At 40.5% G+C, this 22049-nt stretch overlaps 2 protein-coding genes across 5 annotated transcripts in view; both read left to right on the top strand.

The window, feature by feature from the left end:
• Positions 1–22049, top strand: part of LOC116045413 — a 977204-nt gene that overhangs the window by 591366 nt on the left and 363789 nt on the right. The gene's annotated exons all lie outside the window — the stretch shown is intronic.
• col12a1b (collagen, type XII, alpha 1b) overlaps positions 1–22049 on the top strand; it is a 158383-nt gene that overhangs the window by 66375 nt on the left and 69959 nt on the right. For 3 of the 4 annotated variants that reach the window (XM_035995046.1, XM_031293032.2, XM_035995044.1), the window contains exons 28-41: positions 762–894; positions 1005–1022; positions 2693–2832; positions 8982–9111; positions 9928–10067; positions 11413–11542; positions 11957–12096; positions 12205–12334; positions 12868–13007; positions 15936–16065; positions 17056–17195; positions 19400–19529; positions 20778–20917; positions 21562–21691. In XM_035995046.1, the coding sequence (XP_035850939.1) occupies positions 762–894; positions 1005–1022; positions 2693–2832; positions 8982–9111; positions 9928–10067; positions 11413–11542; positions 11957–12096; positions 12205–12334; positions 12868–13007; positions 15936–16065; positions 17056–17195; positions 19400–19529; positions 20778–20917; positions 21562–21691 (1771 nt within the window). The remainder of the gene's footprint in view (positions 1–761; positions 895–1004; positions 1023–2692; positions 2833–8981; positions 9112–9927; positions 10068–11412; positions 11543–11956; positions 12097–12204; positions 12335–12867; positions 13008–15935; positions 16066–17055; positions 17196–19399; positions 19530–20777; positions 20918–21561; positions 21692–22049) is intronic. The other variant, XM_035995045.1, reaches the window with a different exon arrangement.

Here is a 22049-nt window from a genome sequence, read left to right on the forward strand (position 1 = left end):
TCATCTCCAAATTTAAAATTATTAAACTTTCTTTATTGGTCGATTGGTCTATTGGTTGCTGCAAAATGCTTGTCGTCTCAGAGGTTGGGTTTAAATGAAATACACTGCAGGATAAGATTTTTCTTAAACTTTATTTTCCGTGTTTATCAGTCAAGGATTTCCAATCAAGGTTTGCACATCTTTTTAAAAAACTAAATGACTATTATGTCTGTTAGAAGAAGCAGGAAGTTGTCGTTCACATACACTGAATCAACAGAAAATACAGCTAAATCAATGTCCCTAAAAAACGAGCTGCCAAGTTTTTGTTTATAAGGCTCCAACTTCTCCAACTAAAAGTACAAGCTTGTAGTTTGCGGTTTCTTAGTTTACCATCCATAGTGTTTGATTGACAAGTGACTTCTGTAAATTCTAGTTTAATGAGCATCAAGCACAAAGAATGGAGTTGAAGGGAAAACAAGCATCACATGAATTTGGACTACATAGATAGAAGAAAACACTTCTTTCTGAACACATCTTCAACGACCTTTTGGAGGCGAGGTGACTTTACAGAGTTCATGCAAAAGATCGCTCTCCATCCATGACTTTGATTCTTCCACCCCGTTTTAATTGCTGAGGATTTCTTGCTTTCTTTCTTTCTTTGGACGAACTACAAAGGGTCTCCAACTGCATTAAAAAAATATAGTTTTTGATGTCCTACTACCATAACATAAGACACTGTTAACATACTTCTTTTATTCTTCTCGTTCTGTCTCCGTCACCAGGCCATCATGAATAGTGATGAAACCTCCCACGTCCTGCAGAACCTGGACCCCGACACAGAGTACTCCGTCACCGTCACGGCCATCTACCCCGATGAGTCGGAGAGCGAGGACCTGATTGGAAGCGAGCGTACATGTAAGCGCCCACGTAGCTCTATCAGCTCCCAAAAAAACAAACATTTTACACACAGAATTCCCTTGACATTCAAATAATAACGTTGTTGTTTTCTCAACATCTCTTCCTAGTGTTAAAGGATCCGGATGGTATGTCATATGAGAAGGACCGGTTCCTTTTCATTGTGTTGTTCATGATTTTGTGTGGAATTTGAATGTGGACCATAAGAGACAGTGTTGACATAAACACACCTTTTCTTTCTTAACTGCATGAATGTGCATTTCAGTGTTTCACTGAGCGTTCACACCACAAGCAACGCAAGTAGATAGATGTTTGTTGATTTTCTGCAAACAAAGAAACTTTGGTCACGGCTGCCTTTTTACCTTTTAATCATTTTGGTGCATCAGAAAGCAACTTAACTTAATAACTGAATAATACCTGACCATGAAGACAAAAAAACACTTGTATCTGTTGGTTAAAAAACAAAATCTTATTCCGACACGTTGAGTTTTGTTTTAACATTGAACATTTAAAAAACCGCTACGTATATTTTTGTTTTGGGCACATTTTAGTTTTTTGGGCAAATTTCCCCCCGGATTTGCTTCCAAGTAAACATGCAGTAGATTGTGGTGTGAACGTAGATTTAGGGTTTTTAATGCAAAAAGGGGTTTAATGTAAACCTGTAACATGTCGTCCTCCACAAACCTCCATCCATGTGAATGATTGTTTTAATTCCTCCATCAATCATTTTGTTTTTTTTTCCCCCGTCCTTAACCATTTTGTCATCATAACATTTCTGTTGTCACAGTTTGATTCATCTCACACCGTAACGTCATGTCATCATTCATCAGTGGTCACCTCAGTCATCACATTAATGTTGTTGCATGTTGTTGCATTATTGTACAGTGTTTCTGCTGTAGGGTTGAAGCTCAGTGAACTTTTAAATGAACAAAATCAGCAAGACTTTAGTAACATTTACACTCTAATTTACCTTTCATAATTTGATTTAGAATTTTTTTTATTTTATTTGTTAGAATTCCAAAATTTGGACAGGCTATAGAGCCTATCCAAATTTATTTGGTACAATATCAACATTTGTTATATCAAACCACGTATGTCAGGGTTTCTCAAAGTCTGGACCAAGGTCCGCATCCAGGCCAAACGGTAAGTCAATTTCTGACCCAGGCCATACCTCGTGTTATAAATACAATACGTTACAAGCGTAACATTTTCTATTTAGAAATAAATTGACTATTGATCAATAAATTATTAGTGACGTTGAACATACAATAGTGATGTATCGGACCATAGTTGATCCGTACGGGTACTGGTATCGGTACAAAAGTTGACAAGGAAAACTCGGTGCTCAACTTGAATGTGTGTTGCTTAAAAGTTATTTTGTTATCGCTAATTGTTCCAGACCTTTGACTTTGAATAAAAATTAGATGCGGACCTTTGAGTAATAAGTTTGAGAACTACTGGCGCATGTATATCCCAAAGCTGAAGGGACATTTTGCAATTTGCAGGCACACTTGGCACTAACTGTAATTAGAAAAAAAACCCAGCTCAATAGTTATTGATGTTAACAGATTTAAATTCAAAGTAATTGACCTCCAGCTCTGCTCTGAACAGCTTCATACTGCTGCTCCTGTTTTGCTGCTTCCATCCTCAAATTGACCCTTCCAGCTTTTGTGACCTGCGAGATTGTGGAAGCATCACCATCCTCACCATCATCATTCTCACCATCATCCTTACCATCGCTAATCCAACACAACTGATCTTTCTGTTTATCTCACTGGATTTCCCTGTGTGCTCCCAGTACCCGCTGAGCCTCCTCGAAACCTGAGGGTTTTTAACGCCACCACCTCCACGCTGACGGTGAAGTGGGACCACGCCCCTGGCAACGTACAGAACTACAAGATCACTTACAAGTCCGCCGCTGGAGGCGAGCCTCTCTCAGTAAGTTCACTGCTCATTTTACGATATTTAAAACAAAAATGTTAGATACAAATACAGTGCTGTCATCAGCGTACATAATAGAGTAGATATGTCCTGTTTGCACAAGTTAAAATGTGTCGAGAAAAACAGGTACAGAAAAACTAACTAAAAATAATGTAGCTATTGGTTTATAGATTGTATAAAAGTTATTGGGAAAATTGTGCATTCCTAATTTTAGATATGCCAGAGTCTCCTGGAAAATAAAATCGTAAAGGCAGTATATTTGATTTAAACTCAATAAAACATTTTTTTTCTAGCAGGGTTAACATAAAATACTTTCCGCCTACACACACACACACACACACACACACACACACACACACACACCATTTCATCCAAAGACGAAAGCTGGAGCTGCTCCAATAACGTTGAACAATAGAGTGACTGCAGAGATTTCTAAAATGTTTATCTAAGTTTTTACATCCAGATTGGCTTCAGTTCAGGAACGATTTTGTATAATTTGAGGTTTACCAGGAAAGAAATCCCTCTGTTCCATTAGCACATGGCTGTGAATGCACACTGGGTATTATCTGTTTGTGCAGGATTAGAGGAACAATATGACTGAATTCCTTTTTAGGGTGGATTTTCCTGATGGTTTTGTAAAGTGAGGTTTTGTTCAACTCTTTTTGGGGTGCGGTGGTGCTTTTTGACCACTGGGAACATTTCCAACGGGCTTTAGCTGCTTGATGACAAACCGATGGATATCTCAATGTGATGGGGAGCTTTAAAACTGTCAGAAGAGTTTGCAATACGAGTCCCAGCGCACATATAGAAACAAATCAATTATCAACAGTTTGAAATGATGGGAAGTCTTCCTACCCTCTAGAGATATACTTCCAGGATCTCCAAAATGGAAAAAAGCCATAAAACTCTGCCGGGACAGGAGCTAAAATGATATAAAGGCAAATACTGTGTCGTCCGCATGCATTTTTGTTGAATAGATCATTTGAAATAAGCCATGTTTGAGTTATTTAGAGATGACTGCAAAAAAAGTTGAATAAATCAGGAGCTAACACTGACAAAAGACTGAAATACATTTTTCTTGTATGTATCTTTAAGGCACCAGTGGTGGAAAAAGCCCTTTATTTAAGTACCAAAAAAGTCCTGCACTGGAATTTATTCATGTAAAAGTACACAAGTATCAGCAGCAATCTTAAAGTAAACTTAAAGCACCTATTTTTAAGACAATTAGAGTAGTTTTTACACTGTGTGAAACCTCCACTTTCAGGGATTCATGGACCTTTATGTTGGCTAGATATTCAAATGTTTAAAAGTGAAAGAAAACTGGAGTGTGTGTTTGCTTAATAGGTAAAAAACTAAGATAAATGTCTTCAACAAATACAGAAGAAAACACAACTTTCACAAAACAAGATCTAAAACATATTCCACGTTTACCCAACAAACAACCAAATTAATGTCATGATAAAAGACAAATCTAAATGTGCAAAACTATGGCCAACTGTCGGATAAATGTGGTTTTAGGAAAAAAACATACAATAGTTCCTCTAAACGTAGAAAGTCTCCCAAAATGGAAATATTAAAGTGATGTAGCAGAACCCCAAACTGCACTGACTCAGTTACAGTACATGAAAAGCAAAATCCCTTGATTGATGGACTGTGATTTGACATCACCCTCACACATCTCTGTGACTTGATGATGATGATCATTATCATCTTTATCATCAAGTCACAGTAGAGATGTTTGACAACAAAACATTCAATAAATCAGGGAACAGATGTTGCCAAAGACGTTGCATTTACAGTACGAGCTGGATGTAAAATCTCTGGTCTCTCGCCTCCTGAGATTCACCAAGTTGTCCTGAAGGAGTTCAGCAGAACCTCCAGCGCTCTGCGAGAGAACTCCCTGGCCATTCTGAGCTCCTTCGTCCAAAGTTTGACGTTTGGTTTATGACAGCATCTCGCAGTTAGAGGAGTCCCGCAATCGGCCCGCCAAGCTCGCATTCCTGCACGATGACTCAACAGTGATTAGCGCCTAGAAATAACTTTAAAGGAAACTATGGGCTGTATGAAAAGAATTTCAATGAGTTACACATTTTGATTGCGTCTCTGAGATGTTATGACAGTGTTCCCCCAAACAAAGTGTCAGGGTGGAATCAGTGATGTCAGCGGTACAAATGTGTCCAATAGATATGTGATCCCCTTCGCGGCGTAGGTCAGATGTGTACAACAGGAGACTCGGAGCATCTGGTGTCGTCTGCAGGCGTGCTGTTTTTCACATTAGTCATATGAAACCAGACAGGATGTTTGTTTGTTCAGGAACTCCGGGTGTCCTCACTGCTTTGAAAAATGGAGAAAAATAGTAAATTTCCACTTTGGGAATTGTGCAAATAAAATGAAAAACTACTGTTTTCTTAGGTCCAGATCTGGGCTAATGATATATACTCTATTACTGAATATAGTGAATATTTACAGTCAAGAAGATTGATAGCTGTAGACTGAGGTGGTCTTCCTGTAACTCACAGTGAAATAAATCATACTGGATACCCACAGAGATAAAAAACAAACTAGAAGGGCTCTCAGATGGTAACTGATCTTGCAATTGTAACTGAGGTGATAAAATTTGTGTATCCACCCCGTGATTTAGATCCACTCCCAAATGTAATGGGTTCTTCCGTGGCTTATGGCTCACTCAATTAAACAATGAAGTAAACGTTTTTTCTTCTTTAATTTGTGGGGAATCTTTTTTACATAAATACAATAAAATACAACAAAAGAATAAATAAATTCTTTCATTTGTTAAAAAAATGTAAAACTTGTATGACGACATAGCTTCTGTGATGAATACAGTGTCATGAAATGAGCGGCTCAGTTACCTCACGATTAAAAGATCTTCTCACAAAATGTCACAAGTTTGATTTCCACAGGAGCCAAATACCTAAAATACTGATGCAAATGTGACGCTATAGCCTCTGCCATTAATCTCTTGGCTACCAGGCAAACTGTTTACACCCTCTATGAATGTGTTTACAGTGTGGGATCATTTTCATGATATACTGCTGAGCTGTTTGCTCAGGATTTCCCAAAGGCCTGCTTGGATTCCCTGCCAGAGAAATACTTTACGTACTCACGTGTAAACAATGTAAATACTTTGCTGACATTGTGTCCTCAGAAACAGCGGTCACACTGCGAGTTCTTGTGCGTTTTAGAGTTTCAGTTTAGCTTTTGGAAGACGGAGTGATGACGGCAGGGATAAGTGATTACACATTAAGATGTTTCTCTCAGCTATTTTGTCTTTTCTGCTCGTTTCACTTTTGATACAGGATGTCATATATTTTTGTTCTTGTATTTAATGACCAGAAGCGGATGAAGTATTTAGATCTTTTACTTAAGTAAAAATTAGCGATGGCAGAAAAACTTTAAAGTGCTCATATTATGCTTTTTGGCTTTTTCCCTTTCCTTTTATTGTGTTATATGTCTTTTTTTGTTCATGTTATAGGTTTAGAAAGTGAAAAAGCCCAAAGTCCCCCCCAAAGGGACTTACCATCTCCAACAGAAAACACTGTTCACAACCTGCTCCAAACAGCTCTATTGTAGTCCAGCCTTTACTTCAGAGACAAACGTGGTCACTTTGGAACACACGTTATAATGCTCACCTAGCTGCTAGCATGGCACGCCCTCATACTCTGCTTCTGACTGGCTAGTAGTCCTTACCTAGGTACTGTCAGGACACGCCCTCATACTCTGCTTCTGACTGGCTAGTAGTCCTTACCTAGGTACTGTCAGGACACGCCCTCATACTCTGCTTCTGACTGGCTAGTAGTCCTTACCTAGGTACTGTCAGGGCACGCCCTCATACTCTGCTTCTGACTGGCTAGTAGTCCTTACCTAGGTACTGTCAGGGCACGCCCTCATACTCTGCTTCTGACTGGCTAGTAGTCCTTACCTAGCTACGGTCAGGACACGCCCTCATACTCTGCTTCTGACTGGCTAGTAGTCCTTACCTAGCTACGGTCAGGGCACGCCCTCATACTCTGCTTCTGACTGGCTAGTAGTCCTTACCTAGCTACTGTCAGGGCACGCCCTCATACTCTGCTTCTGACTGGCTAGTAGTCCTTACCTAGCTACTGTCAGGGCACGCCCTCATACTCTGCTTGAAAATGAAACCATGTAAACATATTCTGATATAACCTTTAAATACAATTATGAACCTGAAAATGAGCATAATATTAAGCTTAATTTTAGCCCCCTTTTTATGTCGATTGATAAACAACAGGGATTTTTAAACTGCTTTCCTGAATAAACCTATCCTGAAAAATAAAGATGTCATGTCAGTATTTGCATTCATACAGCTTTTATTTGATCTCTTTCATCGAAGACTTAGGTGCACATATTTATACGGCGGGGTTTAAGGGTCTTTCCTCAAGAAAATCTGATGTTTTTCAAGGAAAACAATATGCAATTCGACATAATTTTGGACCAGTATTATCCCCATACCTGTGTCTAAAACTTTGGAAAAGCTAGAGCAGATAAAAAAATAACTAACACTCAAAAAGCTTAAAGACAAAGCTTGCTAAAGAAGTACAACGAGCATTAGACCTGAGAAAAGTATTTTAGTTAGTTTGATGCTTTTTTCAACGTTTGTGGCATTTTTTCCCGCTGTTTTTGGCGCTTTTTTGCCGCATTTCACATTCATTCAGCTTAGGTGCTGACAAAAACGGCTCGGGTGCTGCACCTAAGACTTAATATGGCAGGGAAAACCCTGACACCACTTCTGAGGACACAGACGGGAGGGTATCTTTGTTCTCCAGCTAAATATCCTCTCGATACGACACATTAAAGGTCCTATGACATGCTGGTTTTTGGATGCTTTTACATAGGCCTCAGTGGTCCCCTAATACTGTATCTGAAGTCTCTTTTATATAGACCTTAGTGGTCCCCTAATACTGTATCTGAAGTCTCTTTTATATAGACCTTAGTGGTCCCTAATACTGTATCTGAAGTCTCTTTTATATAGACCTTAGTGGTCCCCTAATACTGTATCTGAAGTCTCTTTTATATAGACCTTAGTGGTCCCCTAATACTGTATCTGAAGTCTCTTTTATATAGACCTTAGTGGTCCCCTAATACTGTATCTGAAGTCTCTTTATATAGACCTTAGTGGTCCCCTAATACTGTATCTGAAGTCTCTTTCCTGAAATTCAGCCTTGGAGCAGAATTACAGCCACTAGAGCCAGTCCCACAATGAGCTTTCCTTAGGATGTGCCATTTCTGTGTCTGTAGCTTTAAATGCTATTGAGGAGGAGAGAGGGGGGGCAAGGTGGAGGGTGGGGGTGTGGCCTTGACCAACTGCCATGCTTCGCTTGTTTGCAAGCCATGATGTCTCTCTCTCTCTCATGGGTGGGCCAAATTCTCTGGGCGGGCAAAGCAGAGAAAGGGGAGGTAATCTTTCCCCTTATGACGTCATAAAGGGAAGATTCCAGATCGGCCCATCTGATCTTTCATTTTCTCAAAGGCAGAGCAGGATACCCAGGGCTCGGTTTACACCTATCACCATTTCTAGCCACTGGGGGACCATAGGCAGGCTGGGGGAACTCATATTAATGTTAAAAAACCTAAAAAAAAATGTTCATGCCATGGGACCTTTTAAGGAGATCTTTCAAAGGGTTTTATGTTCTCAGCAATGTTTACCCCCAAAATCAAATGTTTAATATGTTGAAATCACCTTCAGATATAGCCTACTGATGTTATACTCCTTGAAGCCTATTGTGCGCTCTCAAATTTGTGGGCAAGACCGACTTCTTTATTTTAGACATGAATATCTCCACAGTGGTTGAACAGATTTTTTTTTACCATTTAAACTACATTTCCATCTCTCTCTTTGTTCTTTTGTGATTTGAACTGTGAAAATAGCCCTTACCAAACTCTTACAATGTTAGTTTATAACGAGAGGCACACTTGCCTGGGAACATAGGACCGTGGGAACACATGGATGAGCCCGACACATGACTCACTGCCAGAGACTTGTCTATTGGCTGCGTCAGTCTTGTTCATGCGTCAGCCACTTTGATAAACTGCTGTGTCGCTGTGAAGAGAAAATGTTTCTGTCTCCGCTAGTGAGTCTCACTTGCTGACATGTTTCCTGTGAACAGACGCAGGTCGGAGGGAAGAAGACCACCGTCATCCTGCCGAAGCTGGAGCCCGACACGCTGTACTCCGTCACCGTGGCCGCCGTGTATCCCACCGGCCTCAGCAAAGACATCAGTGGCGAAGGACAAACCAGTAAGAGTTGGACGTAACAAAGAAAATAGTTCTCACTGTGCTGCAGACGCTACTTTCTGCTACTTCTGTATCTCACAGTGAAGGAGGAAGTAGTCATACCAGTGGGAAAGTAAAGCATATATTTAAGTTAATGTATCAACATCAAACATCAAATTTGCAGAAATCAAACCAGCTGCTGAAAAAAAAAAAAAAAAAAAACTTGCACTTGGAAATACAAAGTTTGGATTGGCTGTGGATAGACATCTTGAGATAAATGGGTTCAAATCTTTAAATTAACATGTCAATTATTACCATTTGGTCTGAAAAGATCTTTAGATGTCACTTAAAACCATGCGTCTTCAAATTAAGCGGTTTTCAGATATACTTAAGGATTTCAAGTGTGCCTTTACAGGCTGTGGGAATTTCAGCTTTTTAAGGTAAATAAACTCTTAAAAAACTAATTGGATTATCTGAAAAATCACAGCAAAGAAACTGATTGGTTTGTTTTTTTAGCTCATAGAAAGTTGATGTTTGGGAGATGATGGCGTGGTTTTCACAGGACTCTGACAAAAAAGGATAAGAAAGAATGAACAAAAGTAGCAAGGAAGAAAGTAAATTGTAATGGTGATATTTTATGAGCTTATTTCTTGTTGAATATAAAGTCTTTACCTGCAAAATAACCCCCGATACTGCAGCTTTGAGAAACATGTGGTGCTGTAAAACGGACAGTACAGAATGTGCTAAAAGATAAATTACTAGTACTTCAGTGCAGTTCAGTAAGTGGAGTAAATAAAGAGACTCGCTGCTAATGGAACATGTGTGTTTCTGCTGCCTCAGAGCCTCTGGGTGGAGTGAGGAACTTGCAGGTGTTGAACCCCACCATGACCACCCTGAACGTGCGATGGGAGCCCGCCGAGGGCCGGGTGAAGGAGTACAAAGTCATTTACGTCCCGGCCGCCGGAGGAGCTGAGAGCATGGTAGGACTGGTAGGACCCCCATCCACTTCCTGTCGGCTGGCACTGTGCAGCGTTGAACTTGAAGCTAAATTACTCACCCATGTGTCTGAACACGTCTGGCACTTTTAAATCCTTAAAGCTCCTCTAGACTCAAAAATGTGCTTCACCATCAATGTTATGTTATGTTACGTTTTTCTCTTTCTTATCATGTGCCAAAACCACCACACAGTTGTCATTTGGCTAATGTGTTTATCGTGCTTTGTCCAACAGCCCTCAGGCTTACCCGCTGCGACCAGTCTGTTTCTGTTGGAGCATAATTTAAGTGGACAGTTTGGGGGTTAACTGCACTGCTCAGAGGCAAACTGACAGCTGCTGATGCTAAGCATCCTAAACAACCTTCTATAGTTATTTCCAGTGTTGTAATGTGTTGTACTTAAGTAGAATTTTCACGTATCTCTACTTAACTTCATTATTTACATTTTCTGGAATTTTTTACTTTTACTCCACTACATTTCCCCTCAGTATCTTAGTTACTCATCACCACAAAATAAAATCAGAAGAAATTTGGGTAACACTTTACTTGAAGGTATCTACATAAGAGTGACATGACACTGTCATGAACACATGACACTATTATGACACATGAGCCCTAACTCTAACTTCTCCTTCTCATGACAAAAACCGAATGACACTTAATGACAGAAGTGTTATGTCATAAAAGTTTATGACTTGTTTATAATGTTTATGACACGTTCATGACAGTGTCATGTCACGCTTATGTAGATACCTTCCAGTAAAGTGTAACTGAAATTTGTTACACTGGAAAAAAGCAGGTTTGTCGAATCATTGCTCCTAGATTGCAAGTTAAAGCACGCTCCATTCCAGTTGGTAACGCAATGCCCGTTTGTTGCCAAGCGGCGGAAAAAACAACATACTATGTTAGGCCAGAACTAAAGAAGAAGAGGAGGGAGCATAATTATGATAGTGTCATGGAATCACCTGGTGCATGCTCTGCCGCCATGGTAACAGACGAACACCCACGACGACAGTGGTGAACGTTACTTATACTTATAGTTCATAATCAAATGTGTTTTTTTTTTACTTTTACTTCTAATACATAAGTACATTTAATATCAGAACATTTACTTTTGATACTTAAGTTCAGTAAATATCAGATACTTTTACTCAAGTAATATTCTAAAAGGAGACTTTAATTTCTACCAAAGTCATTTTCTGGTAAGATACTTGTACTTTTACTAAAGTATTGCTTTCAAGTACTTTATACAAGACTGTTACAGTTGCATGCTTGTTTCTCTGTCTGGGTTTCGAAAAGCAGCTGATTTGTGTAACTTGTTGTTGAACTCAGGAAACGGTGTCTTCAGGCACAACCAGCACCACTCTGCGAAGCCTGCAGCCCGACACCCTCTACACCGTCTCTCTGGTTCCGGTTTACGCCGGCCGAGAGGGAAAGACCATGTCTGAGAATGGAAAGACAAGTAAGACTCAACACTGACCTGCACAGAAGCTGAAGCCATTTCATTTTTCCTATACAAATAAACTAAAAGGTGAAGTTACTGATTCAGTCTGCAGTCTGAGTAAAAGATGAAGTTAAAATGTACTAAGTGACAACAACACATCAACAGTTGTTAAATAGTGTTTGTATATCCCGTTGTTCCTTGGCCCTGTTTTGCTCTGCGCTGTTAAATTGTATCTACGGGATACATGAGTTTTCTGCTCAGAAGTTATTGTAAACAGACGTTGTGATTAGGTCTATAGCCGGTACATGAACAACCCTTAAACATAATTCAGTCAAGATTAAAACACAACAGATTGATATCCTCTCAAAATATTGAAATAACAGGTGCTGGTCTTAAAACCTTATGAGCAGCCTGACCTGTGCTCTTGTTTAGGGCCACTGGGAGGAGTGAAGAACCTGAGGGTGACGGACCCCACCATGACCTCTCTGACTGTGAACTGGGACCCGGCTGACGGAGCCGTTCGCCTCTACAAGGTCTTCTTTGTGCCGGTGGCTGGTGGCCGAGAGGAGATGGTGAGACTCTTTCACACCCGCCTCACAAAAACAGATCCTGCAGCCAGCTCGGGGATTAACTAAGCATCTAAATGACTTTTTTTTTAAATTATGAATCTCTATAAACAGGAGCAAGTTCCTACAGGCACCACCTCCATCATTCTCAGGAACTTGATGCCCGACACGCCGTACACAGTGTCAGTGGTACCCGTCTACCCAGCCAGGGAGGGGAAACGCCAGTCAGAGGACGGAAAGACGTGTAAGTTACTGTGGGACTGTTCAGTTGTTCAAAGGGTATTTAAAACAAAAGGTCATTGCGGTTTTAGAAGTTCCAGCGTCGAGGCACAAACTGTCAGGTGATCTCGCTTTCATCCTGCTTTTATGTATTCTTTTTCTGATTGTACTGTATGTTATGTTTTATTGGGTTACACTTTACTTGAAGGTATCTACATAAGAGTGACATGACACTGTCATGAACGTGTCATAAACATTATAAACAAGTCATAAACGGTTATGACATAATGCTTCTTTTAGTGTCATTCGTTTTTTGTCATGACAAGTTAGGGTTAGGGTTCATGTGTCATGTGTTCATGACAGTGTCATGTGTTCATGACACTGTCATGACAGTGTCATGTGTTCATGACAGTGTCATGTCACTCTTAAGTAAAGTGTTACCTTTATTGTTGTTACTTCATGTAAAGCACTTTGGATACCTGCTGGTTGCTGTAAAGGGGTAAATGAATAAATGTTGATGGATTTAAAGTTTAATAACAATGATTTTCTCACTCGTAGTGCCTTTGGGCGGAGTGGGCAACATGAAGGTGACCAACCCGACCATCACCACTCTCACTGTGACCTGGAATCCTGCCGACGGAAACGTTCAGGGCTACAAAGTGATCTACAAACCTGTGGATGGAGGCCTGGAGATTGTGGTAAGATCCTCTTTGCTCCTTTGTTTCTCCCTTTTATAGAAAACATATAAGAAACAAGAACCGCACTTTGAAATGTAACAGGTTTCGCAGCAGAAGTTAATTAAAAAAACCTTTTAGATTAAAAAAACCTTTTAGACTTTATTTGAATTCTTCAAAAGAAACCAAACGATCAAAGCGCTCAACAGGGAGTTAGTGATGTCATGCCTTTTTGACAGGATAATCCCGTCATGCCGCACAATAGCGCCTAAATCCTTTGGCAAGAGGGCATCCGTCATCGTTGAAAATGTAGGGTTTATGTTTTCTGGAGCAGCTCGTAGAGAATAAGTAGGTGTAAATCCCGTTAATGAAACGCTCGTTCAGGCTGTAAAGAGCCGTGAAATCACAGCTGACTGACGATTTGGCTGCTCGGCTGTTTAGAAATGCTTTATTTGTCTCTGCCGATGACATAACTGTTACCCCCTATTGGTACGTCAAAGTCAATTCTACAGAGGAAGTTTTAACGCCTTTGCCAGAGGAGTTTGAACAATGAACAGTGTTGTAATGTAACAAAGTACAAATACTTCACTACTGTACTTAAGTAGAATTTCCACGTATCTGTACTTTACTTCGTTATTTATATTTCCGGAAACTTTTACTTTTACCCCACTAAATTTCCTAAATAAAATGTTTACTTTTACTCCACTACATCTCCCCTGAGCATCTTAGTTACTCGTTACTACAAAATAAAATCAGAAGAAATTTGTTACACTAGAAAAAAAAGCAGATTTGGCGAATCATTGCTCCTAAATTGCCAAGATAATGCACGCTCCATTCCATTGCCAAGCGGTAAAAAAAAAAAAAAAAAATCATAGGCCAAAACTAAAGAAGAAGAGGAGGAAGCATAATGACTGATAGTGTCATGGAAGCCCCTGGTGCAGGCTCTGCCGCCATGGTAACAGATGATGATCACCCCGACAAAAGTGGTGATGAAGATAACATTACACACCTTTGGCCATAAAGTTCATAATCAAAGTTTTTTTTTACTTTTACGTCTAATACTTAAGTTTATTTATTATCAGAAAATTACTTTTGATACTTAAGTACAGTAAATATCAGATACTTTAAGACTTTTACTCAAGTAATATTCAAAAAGGAGACTTTAACTTCTACCAAAGTCATTTTCTGGGAAGATACTTGTACTTTCACTCAAGTATTGCTTTCAAGTACTTTATACAAGACTGACAATGAACAACAATCAATGCACATCCTGGAATAACTGGATTTTTTTTTAAGTTAGTTTGATTTATGATTACATTTGTAAAATCTCACAGTTTTAATACAGGAAAAGGAAAAAAGTTGCACGGACAACATGTAAAAAATAAACCATAAAAACAAAGGTTTTCACAATTTAATAACACAATGTAATTTTGTTATAGAAGTTCTATAACCTTTTATTTTTAAATCCTCTTACAGGTTTTACTGTCATGTTTGTAAGCAATTATTCACTAAAGATAAGTTTAATATATCTTTTTGCGTTGTGTTAAATTATTCGGAAATGTAAAATGTAGACAGTTTTTAAGGTGGTTAACTGGTTTTAGTGTGAAATCCTATGATGGTCTAAATACTGGTTTAAGAAGCTGTTCTGTCCTAAAACAACATGAAGGTATTGTAATTTTAGAGCAAAAGAAGACGTTTTGAATATTGTCACAAAATATTTGGAACTTCAGCACTAAAAAAGCAGTTCAACAGCAATTTAATCACAAGTGCAGTAAACTGATGTGAAGTTTTCTTGACACTCTGCTGATCCTCGAGAGGAAGGTTTGTCTTTCTACCTGCTGCAAGTCAAAGGTCAGGGCTCTTGGGTGCTGGTGGAAATTTAGCCTCTTGGTAAAGGGCAGTTCGGCAGGATGTTTAGTTCACCAAGTGTGTGTTTGACCCTGATAAAGACACAGCACTGTCGTAACGTTGGTCTGTTTGCAAGATTAAAGGCTGCAAATCAATCAGTGTGCTTCTCTGCAACACATTCTCACTCCCATCGCGTAAAATATGGACACTTGGTCAGGTGCCTTTGGCGATGTTATTGACGCTAAAAGTCTCCTTTAGCATCATATCTAAACGCGCTTTATCTAAACACGCTTGGTCGGGACTATTGGCGTCACTTTTGACGCAGTTAGGTTAAGGTTAAAGTCGTGGGTGGGCTTACGTTTCCATGACACGCGGGACAAGAACGGGACGGTTGGGTTTAGGTAAAGAAGAACGGGACAGTTGGGTTTAGGTAAAGAAGAACTGGACAGTTGGGTTCAGGAAAAGAAGAACGGGACGGTTGGGTTTAGGTAAAGAAGAACGGGACAGTTGGGTTTAGGTAAAGAAGAACGGGACAGTTGGGTTTAGGAAAAGAAGAATGGGACGGTTGGGTTTAGGTAAAGAAGAATGGGACTGTTGGGTTTAGGTAAAGAAGAATGGGACTGTTGAGTTTAGGTAAAGAAGAATGGGACTGTTGGGTTTAGGTAAAGAAGAATGGGACTGTTGGGTTTAGGTAAAGAAGAATGGGACAGTTGGGTTTAGGAAACGTGACGCGCGGGACACGATCCCCGGTCTCCTGGGTGAAAGTCCTGTGTTGTTTGACCCATCCACCCCCCCAACCAACCTCCCTATGCGGATTTTCGGGCTTTCATACTACTCGCTACCGTAGGCGCCCTTAGTGCTACGTCATCTTCAATCCCTGTGTATCTGCTGCTCTCCCCGGTACATTCTACACACACGCTGAAGGGTGCTTTTTACGTTGTATCTGACGCTGACAGCCACTGCCCAAACGTTCGTATTTTACGGAGTTCGGAGTGAGAACGGGTTGTTCTCTTGGAAGTTCTCTATCCTGAGAGAGATTGAGCTGCATGCTGCTGGAAGATGCGCGGGGAACCCTATTTTGATTCACTCACTGTGCCTTTGCAGGAGCAAGTGTCGGAGAGCACCACCACAACTGTCCTAGAGAAGCTTCTGCCGGACACCCGCTACACCGTCACTGTGGTCCCCGTCTACGCAGAGGGAGACGGACCCAGCCTGACCGACGAAGGGAAGACAAGTGAGTATCTGTGCTCACCTGCTATTGGTTGTTTGGTATTTAAGATTTTATTCAGGTTCAAGGGCTTCAATGAACCTTGAAAAAGCACTTGAGTCTCCAAGAAATCATTAAACACATAATTTCCTCTCTAAGTCTTACTGAGGAACAGTTGAAGGCTACTAAAAAGTCAAAGGACAATCGCAAAGAAAAAGAGACAGAAAAAGAGGGAAACAAAGAGAGATACTAAAGGTAGCTATTCTTTGAACCTTAGCAGAAGTGGAGCTAAAAATGTACAGGTTGTCCTGAGGGCGGCTATTTCAGCTAAATGTATTCTGACTGCAAATTCAACTTCAATATTGATATCAATAACTTTAAATGTTTCAGATTTTCTGCCACCATACATTTTGTGCAGTAAACATAGCCTTTCCTAGTTGATGAAAATGTTGGTTGTGGATATATTTTGCCCTGTGTGACCAACATCGCTACCAACAGACCTCATTGCTATTGTGTTATTAGCTTCCCAATAGTTCAGATTCAGTTCAGAGTTCTTTATTGTCCCTCAAGGGGAAATTTGATTTGCAGTTGGAGGTTCAACAAAAACGCAGAAAACATAATTAAAGGCACAAAACATCAAACATCCTAGCAGCACACAACCAACAGATTGATCGAGAACAATTTCATCACTTGAAAAGTGGGCAATGTCAAATCAAGTCCCTTGAGATTGTCAGGAACAGTGATTTCTACTGGTGTCACAGAGAGGCCCAAGTGACACTAATAAAAACTGCGCATTCAAGAGTTGTGCAACAGAGTATTCAACAGCATCAGTCTCCCTAACAGCAGAGTAAAACTGAGACCTAAAGGAAAAATAAGCCAGAGAAGAACCATTTTCTTTGCCGTCCAACATCTGGACAAACTGCCCCCTGGGCTCCAGTAACCTCTGACTGGACAGCAGCTGTGTGACGCTCCGATCCAAGCGCTGAATCCGTCTTCCTGTTTGGTGTCTCTGCTCAGAGCCACTGGGTTTTGCGAGAAACCTGAAGGTTACCGATCCCACCACCAGCACCCTGAACGTCCGTTGGGATGCCGCGGAGGGAAACGTACGCGAGTACATCGTGATCTGGGTGCCCACTAACGGAGGAGCGCAGGATGTGGTAAGTCTGCATCTGGTTACGACTCCTTAAATATTATGTCACCAGGTTTAACACTTTTCCTAAGTTGGTATTTACTGCTAAGTAAGAGACACTTAATGGTAGAGATGATCAGCACCATTTTCTCCTTCCCGATACCTGAACTTGCTTATCGGCCGATACCAAGCATGATGCGATACCAGTGCGTTATGTGATTGCTATCATTGTTCGTGTGACCTGGCTCAGGTTACAGTAGCCTGTGTACCAGTGTATCTCTGTGTGTACTTTGTCCACAGCAATCCCACCAATCGGTCCCAAAACGTCCCAGTTAGAGAGGAAATGCCGCAAACATATTCTTTGTAGATCTTTACAATCATTCCCCGGAAGAACCAAGCAGGCCTGTCTTGTTGCACCATCCAAATTTTCTTTAAAACTTGAGATTTTTTAGCGTGTAGCTCGCTAGCTCAAAGTTTGTTGTTGTTTTTTGAAACTAACCAGTTTTGCAAGGTGAGGGACATCTGGATGTTCCACCGTCGTCGATCCAGACTATTGTTCGTATGACCTGGCTCAGGTTACAGAGAATGAATGCCAAAGAACTTTCTTATGTTATCTACTTTGACAGTCAATCAAAACAGAAAAAGAAGATAAACTACTTTAGAGTAGTTTTTTTTTTTCGGTGCCAAATTACCCGGTATCGCATCGGTGCATAGGCTCACCTACTGATATCGATACCAGCATTTTAGGCAGTATCGGAGGCATTTCCGATACTGGTATTGGTATCGAAACAACTGTACTTAATGGCAGCCTAGTGGGCAGAACTCAGCCAGTTTTATGTAACTGTCAGGCTTTGCCTGTTCCAGATGTTGGGTTTTTACCAAAAGCTGAAAACTTCATCCATGCCCCATTAGTATCTTGGTTTTATGACTGCCTGGAATGTGAAATGAGATATGTTTATTTTGCCACTTTGAGGGATTTTAGCTCTCATCAAGTAAAAATGATTGTTCAGTGGCAGTTAGAAGAGACCTTTATTTAAAATCCTCTCTTTCTGTCCCTCTGTAACTGACTGTTATTTATTTTTTATTATTGTAACTGCATCTGTCTTTGATTGTGGTTTCTTTGTGCCATTAGTCCACTGTGAATAATATGTTGTTTTTAGAAGCCTATGTGTAAAGGACCAAACTTTACCAGAGATTCTGCATTTATACAGCGGCACCACTGACTGTTAATGCTTCTAACCTTAAAGCTACTTAAGGTGAAAAACTGTATTTAAAGGAGTTAAATTAACCAAATTTAAAATCAGTCTAAGAGCTGATGGTCACTGTAAGATTAGGTTAGACCATACAAAGCATAAAACCTTTATTTTCTGGAGCAACATGTGTAGGACCAGACTGCTACCGAATTTTACTGTTCTGGAGAAGGTGTCTGGCTGTTGTATGTCCGCTCTGCTCCCATGTTGTCTGATTGAATGGGGACATTTTATTCTTCTTCTGTACTGTGTGAGCAAATAGCTTAGTCTCACTTTTGGCCTCAAATTCAAATTCCCTCAACACAAGTGGAGAAAAGCCAGTGGCATGACATGATAACCAAAGCAGTTTCATGCAAGTTCTTTCTTTCTTTTTTTGTCCTGGAAAAAGAACAATATAACGTTATCAAAAGATGAAAACCACAGAATAATGTTGTTTTACAATGACTTACATATAATGGGAAACATTTGAGAGTAATGTGAGATGGTTTAACTCATCTCCAAACAGTTTTCTATGAAGCAGTGACAATGTCTCGATGGGGTCCATTTCATTACCCTCAAGATTATGTCACTTGGTTCCAGTAATGAAATGAGATGATTTGGTTTGGAAACTGAAGTTATCTCAGCTCACTGGCAGATTGCAGGACTTACTATTGGATTAAATGGATAAATATCAAATTTGCATGCTCTCCTTCTTGTTGCCAGTTTGGTGCTTTGCTCGAAGGCCCAGACTGTCCCAGGACAGTGGAAGCATTCTGCTTAAATCCGCCTTTATCTTTGAGCTTCTACTGTTCCTGTTACTGAGCTGCACAAAGACAGTTAAAGCTGCATCCAAGAAAACTGGGCTCACAACACATTAAACTGTGACATTGTTCAGTCTGAGAGCCTTTCTGCGTCTGCCAAAACCCCTCTTTTCTTTTTCTAAGAGTTGTCCCAATTCTTAGAGTTCACCAAGTTCAAAGTTGTTTCCTCTCTCCGCGACCAGGACCAGGTGTCTGGAACCACCACTTCCACCGTCCTGAAGCAACTGGAGCCCAACACCGAGTACACCGTGACCGTCGTGCCAGTCTACCACGAGATGGAGGGCAAGTCGCAGTCCGCAAACGGGAAGACAAGTGAGTTCAGATGAGTCTGTTGATCGATTTGTAGCTGCAGGAAGTGGCCTGGATCCTGAGAGAAGAATAATGCTAAGCCAGAACTCATGAATGTGTTTTTCTTTTGGATGTGGAAAAATAATAAAATAGAGTAAAATACAACTTTATAACCGACATAGGCCAAAAACCTTAAACTGTAAATCTTAAACTCACCATGAACTAATAAAGACAACAAAGACGTGACTTATAGATTGACAGGCCGCCAAAGAAATAAGACCAAACCATAAAAATAGAGCAGTTCTTGCAGGTCAGTTTTAGAGCGGGATTAAAGACTTCTTCAAAACAACTTCAACAGCTATAAATACATTTTTCTATCGGACAAATGTTAGTGATGTGGCATCGGAATCTTGACACTGTTAGCCAGAAATTTAACCTAAAAATAAAGACCTTTGTCAAATCATCCTAAATCATAAACTAGTAAAATAAAATGATTTAATAAAAAGTCCTGTCCTCACTAATTGGGATGCCGTAGATTTGTTTGCCCAAGTGAAAGATGTCGGGTATGTTTGCTTCACCAGCAGAACCAGTGACGACTTAAAACTTTAGGACATTTCCCAAAAAACACGACACTTAACTCTCGTTTTAAAGAAAGTATCTGAGACCAGTCAGGTTCATAAACATGAGCAGGATGTGATCCCTTATTGGCGTCTGATTAATGATACATTAAATATCCCAATCTTCAGCATTTCAACAGTAAAATGTACTGTATGTAGCAAGGACTCTTTGAAAATACACTGAAAAACGTGATTATGTGATCGCATAATTCAATGCATAATCAGCCAAAGTCCGCATATTTATGCGGGGGGGCCGCATTTTTTCAAATACGCCGCACTTTCGCTGCATAAATTGCCGATTTCCACGCAAAATATGCAGGGCTTGCATGATTTCATAATCCCCGCATTTTAGTTGCAAAAAAGTCACATATATCTTAGCAGAAAGTTGAAAAATGTTGCGTTTACTTCACACAAGCGCAGCCATTTTCCCCTGTTGCCATGGGAACGTTATGAAGTGACGTAATTACGCGACGTGAACATCATCGGAAAGCTGCAAACCCCGCGATGAAGCCGTGATGAAACCTCAGTTTTTGCAAGTTCCCGCAGCTCTGGAAAGATGGAATAAACTGGGGCCCGTGACAATCATCACAATGTTAGTAAATGACCTAGACGATTAATCTATAAATTCCTTTTGTCTGTAATTGCTCCTCCGTAGATCCTTTGGGTGGAGTGAAGAACTTGCAGGTGATCGACCCGACCACCAGCAGCCTGAAGGTCCGCTGGGATCCAGCGGTGGGAAACGTCCGCAGCTACAAAGTCTTCTACGCTGCTCAACCAGGAGGAGAAGAACAAATGGTACACACTGCTTTTGTTATATGATGAGTTTTTACAAGTTTCCGATTCATAACATTGTATCCAGGCCTCGAAAGCAGGGTTCAACAATAAGGGTTGCCTCGATGGCCCGGGGCAGGCAAAACGCCACATCAGGCAAGTAAATATAACAACCCACTTGTCCGTTTGGGCGTCATCGTATCGTTCTCTTGCCGACATCGGAGACTGCTCTTTGATGATTTGATTTGAATGTGCCGTTGGCCAATCAAGAATTGAGTTGGTGCTTAATGCTTTTGACGTTTTTTTTTTTTGGGGGGGGGGGGGGGGTTTACACTTTTGATGCCTTCAACATTTGACTTTTTTTCAAAATGTTTTGACGTTTTTATAGAAATTTTTTTTTGACGTTCGTTTACATTTTTGACACTTTTGTAATGCTTTTCTGACCTGAAGTTGGACACTTTTTTATGTTTTTTAACATTTTTTTTTTTTTCAAACTTTTTTAAAAATGTTTTTCAAAAGAACGAATTGTATTGGGGCCAGTAAAAACTGACTTAGGGCTTTCAGCACGGCTCCACTTCTGTTCGCTTCACTGTGGACTCAGACATTCTCACCATTATCACATTAAGTCGTTACCGTGCTGACGGCGGTTTTTACATTTCACCGAACAGGAGGAGGTGTCAGGAGGCACCACCACCACCGTCCTGAGGAACCTGGACGCCGACACCGCCTACAATGTGGCTGTTGTTCCCATGTACCCGGACGTGGAGGGCATTCGGCAGGCTGAGAAGGGAAAGACAAGTGAGTGACTCACGTTTACATTCGAAGACATTCAGCTCTCGTCCACGCGGACGCACAATGAGTGCAACAGTGTACAGAGCTCACATTCCTGAAAGCACGAGATTCAAATAATCAAATCTCAAACCATGCCTTCGTTGGATTGTTTGTGTCAGATGGGAGTTTAGCAGATATGACTAAGGCAGGAATGTATCTGCATCTTTACTGCATCTGGTGCACCCTGCAGGACTGAACAAACACTGAGAGTTAGTTTGTTCCAGACTTATGACATCTCACTTCACTGGCAGCCATTTACTTCCACTCATTCTATAAAATATAACTTTAAAGGATCTAGGGCTGAAACTAACGATTATTTTCTTTT

This window comes from Sander lucioperca, chromosome 19 (genome assembly GCF_008315115.2).
Source record: "Sander lucioperca isolate FBNREF2018 chromosome 19, SLUC_FBN_1.2, whole genome shotgun sequence".
Taxonomy (NCBI): domain Eukaryota; kingdom Metazoa; phylum Chordata; class Actinopteri; order Perciformes; family Percidae; genus Sander; species Sander lucioperca.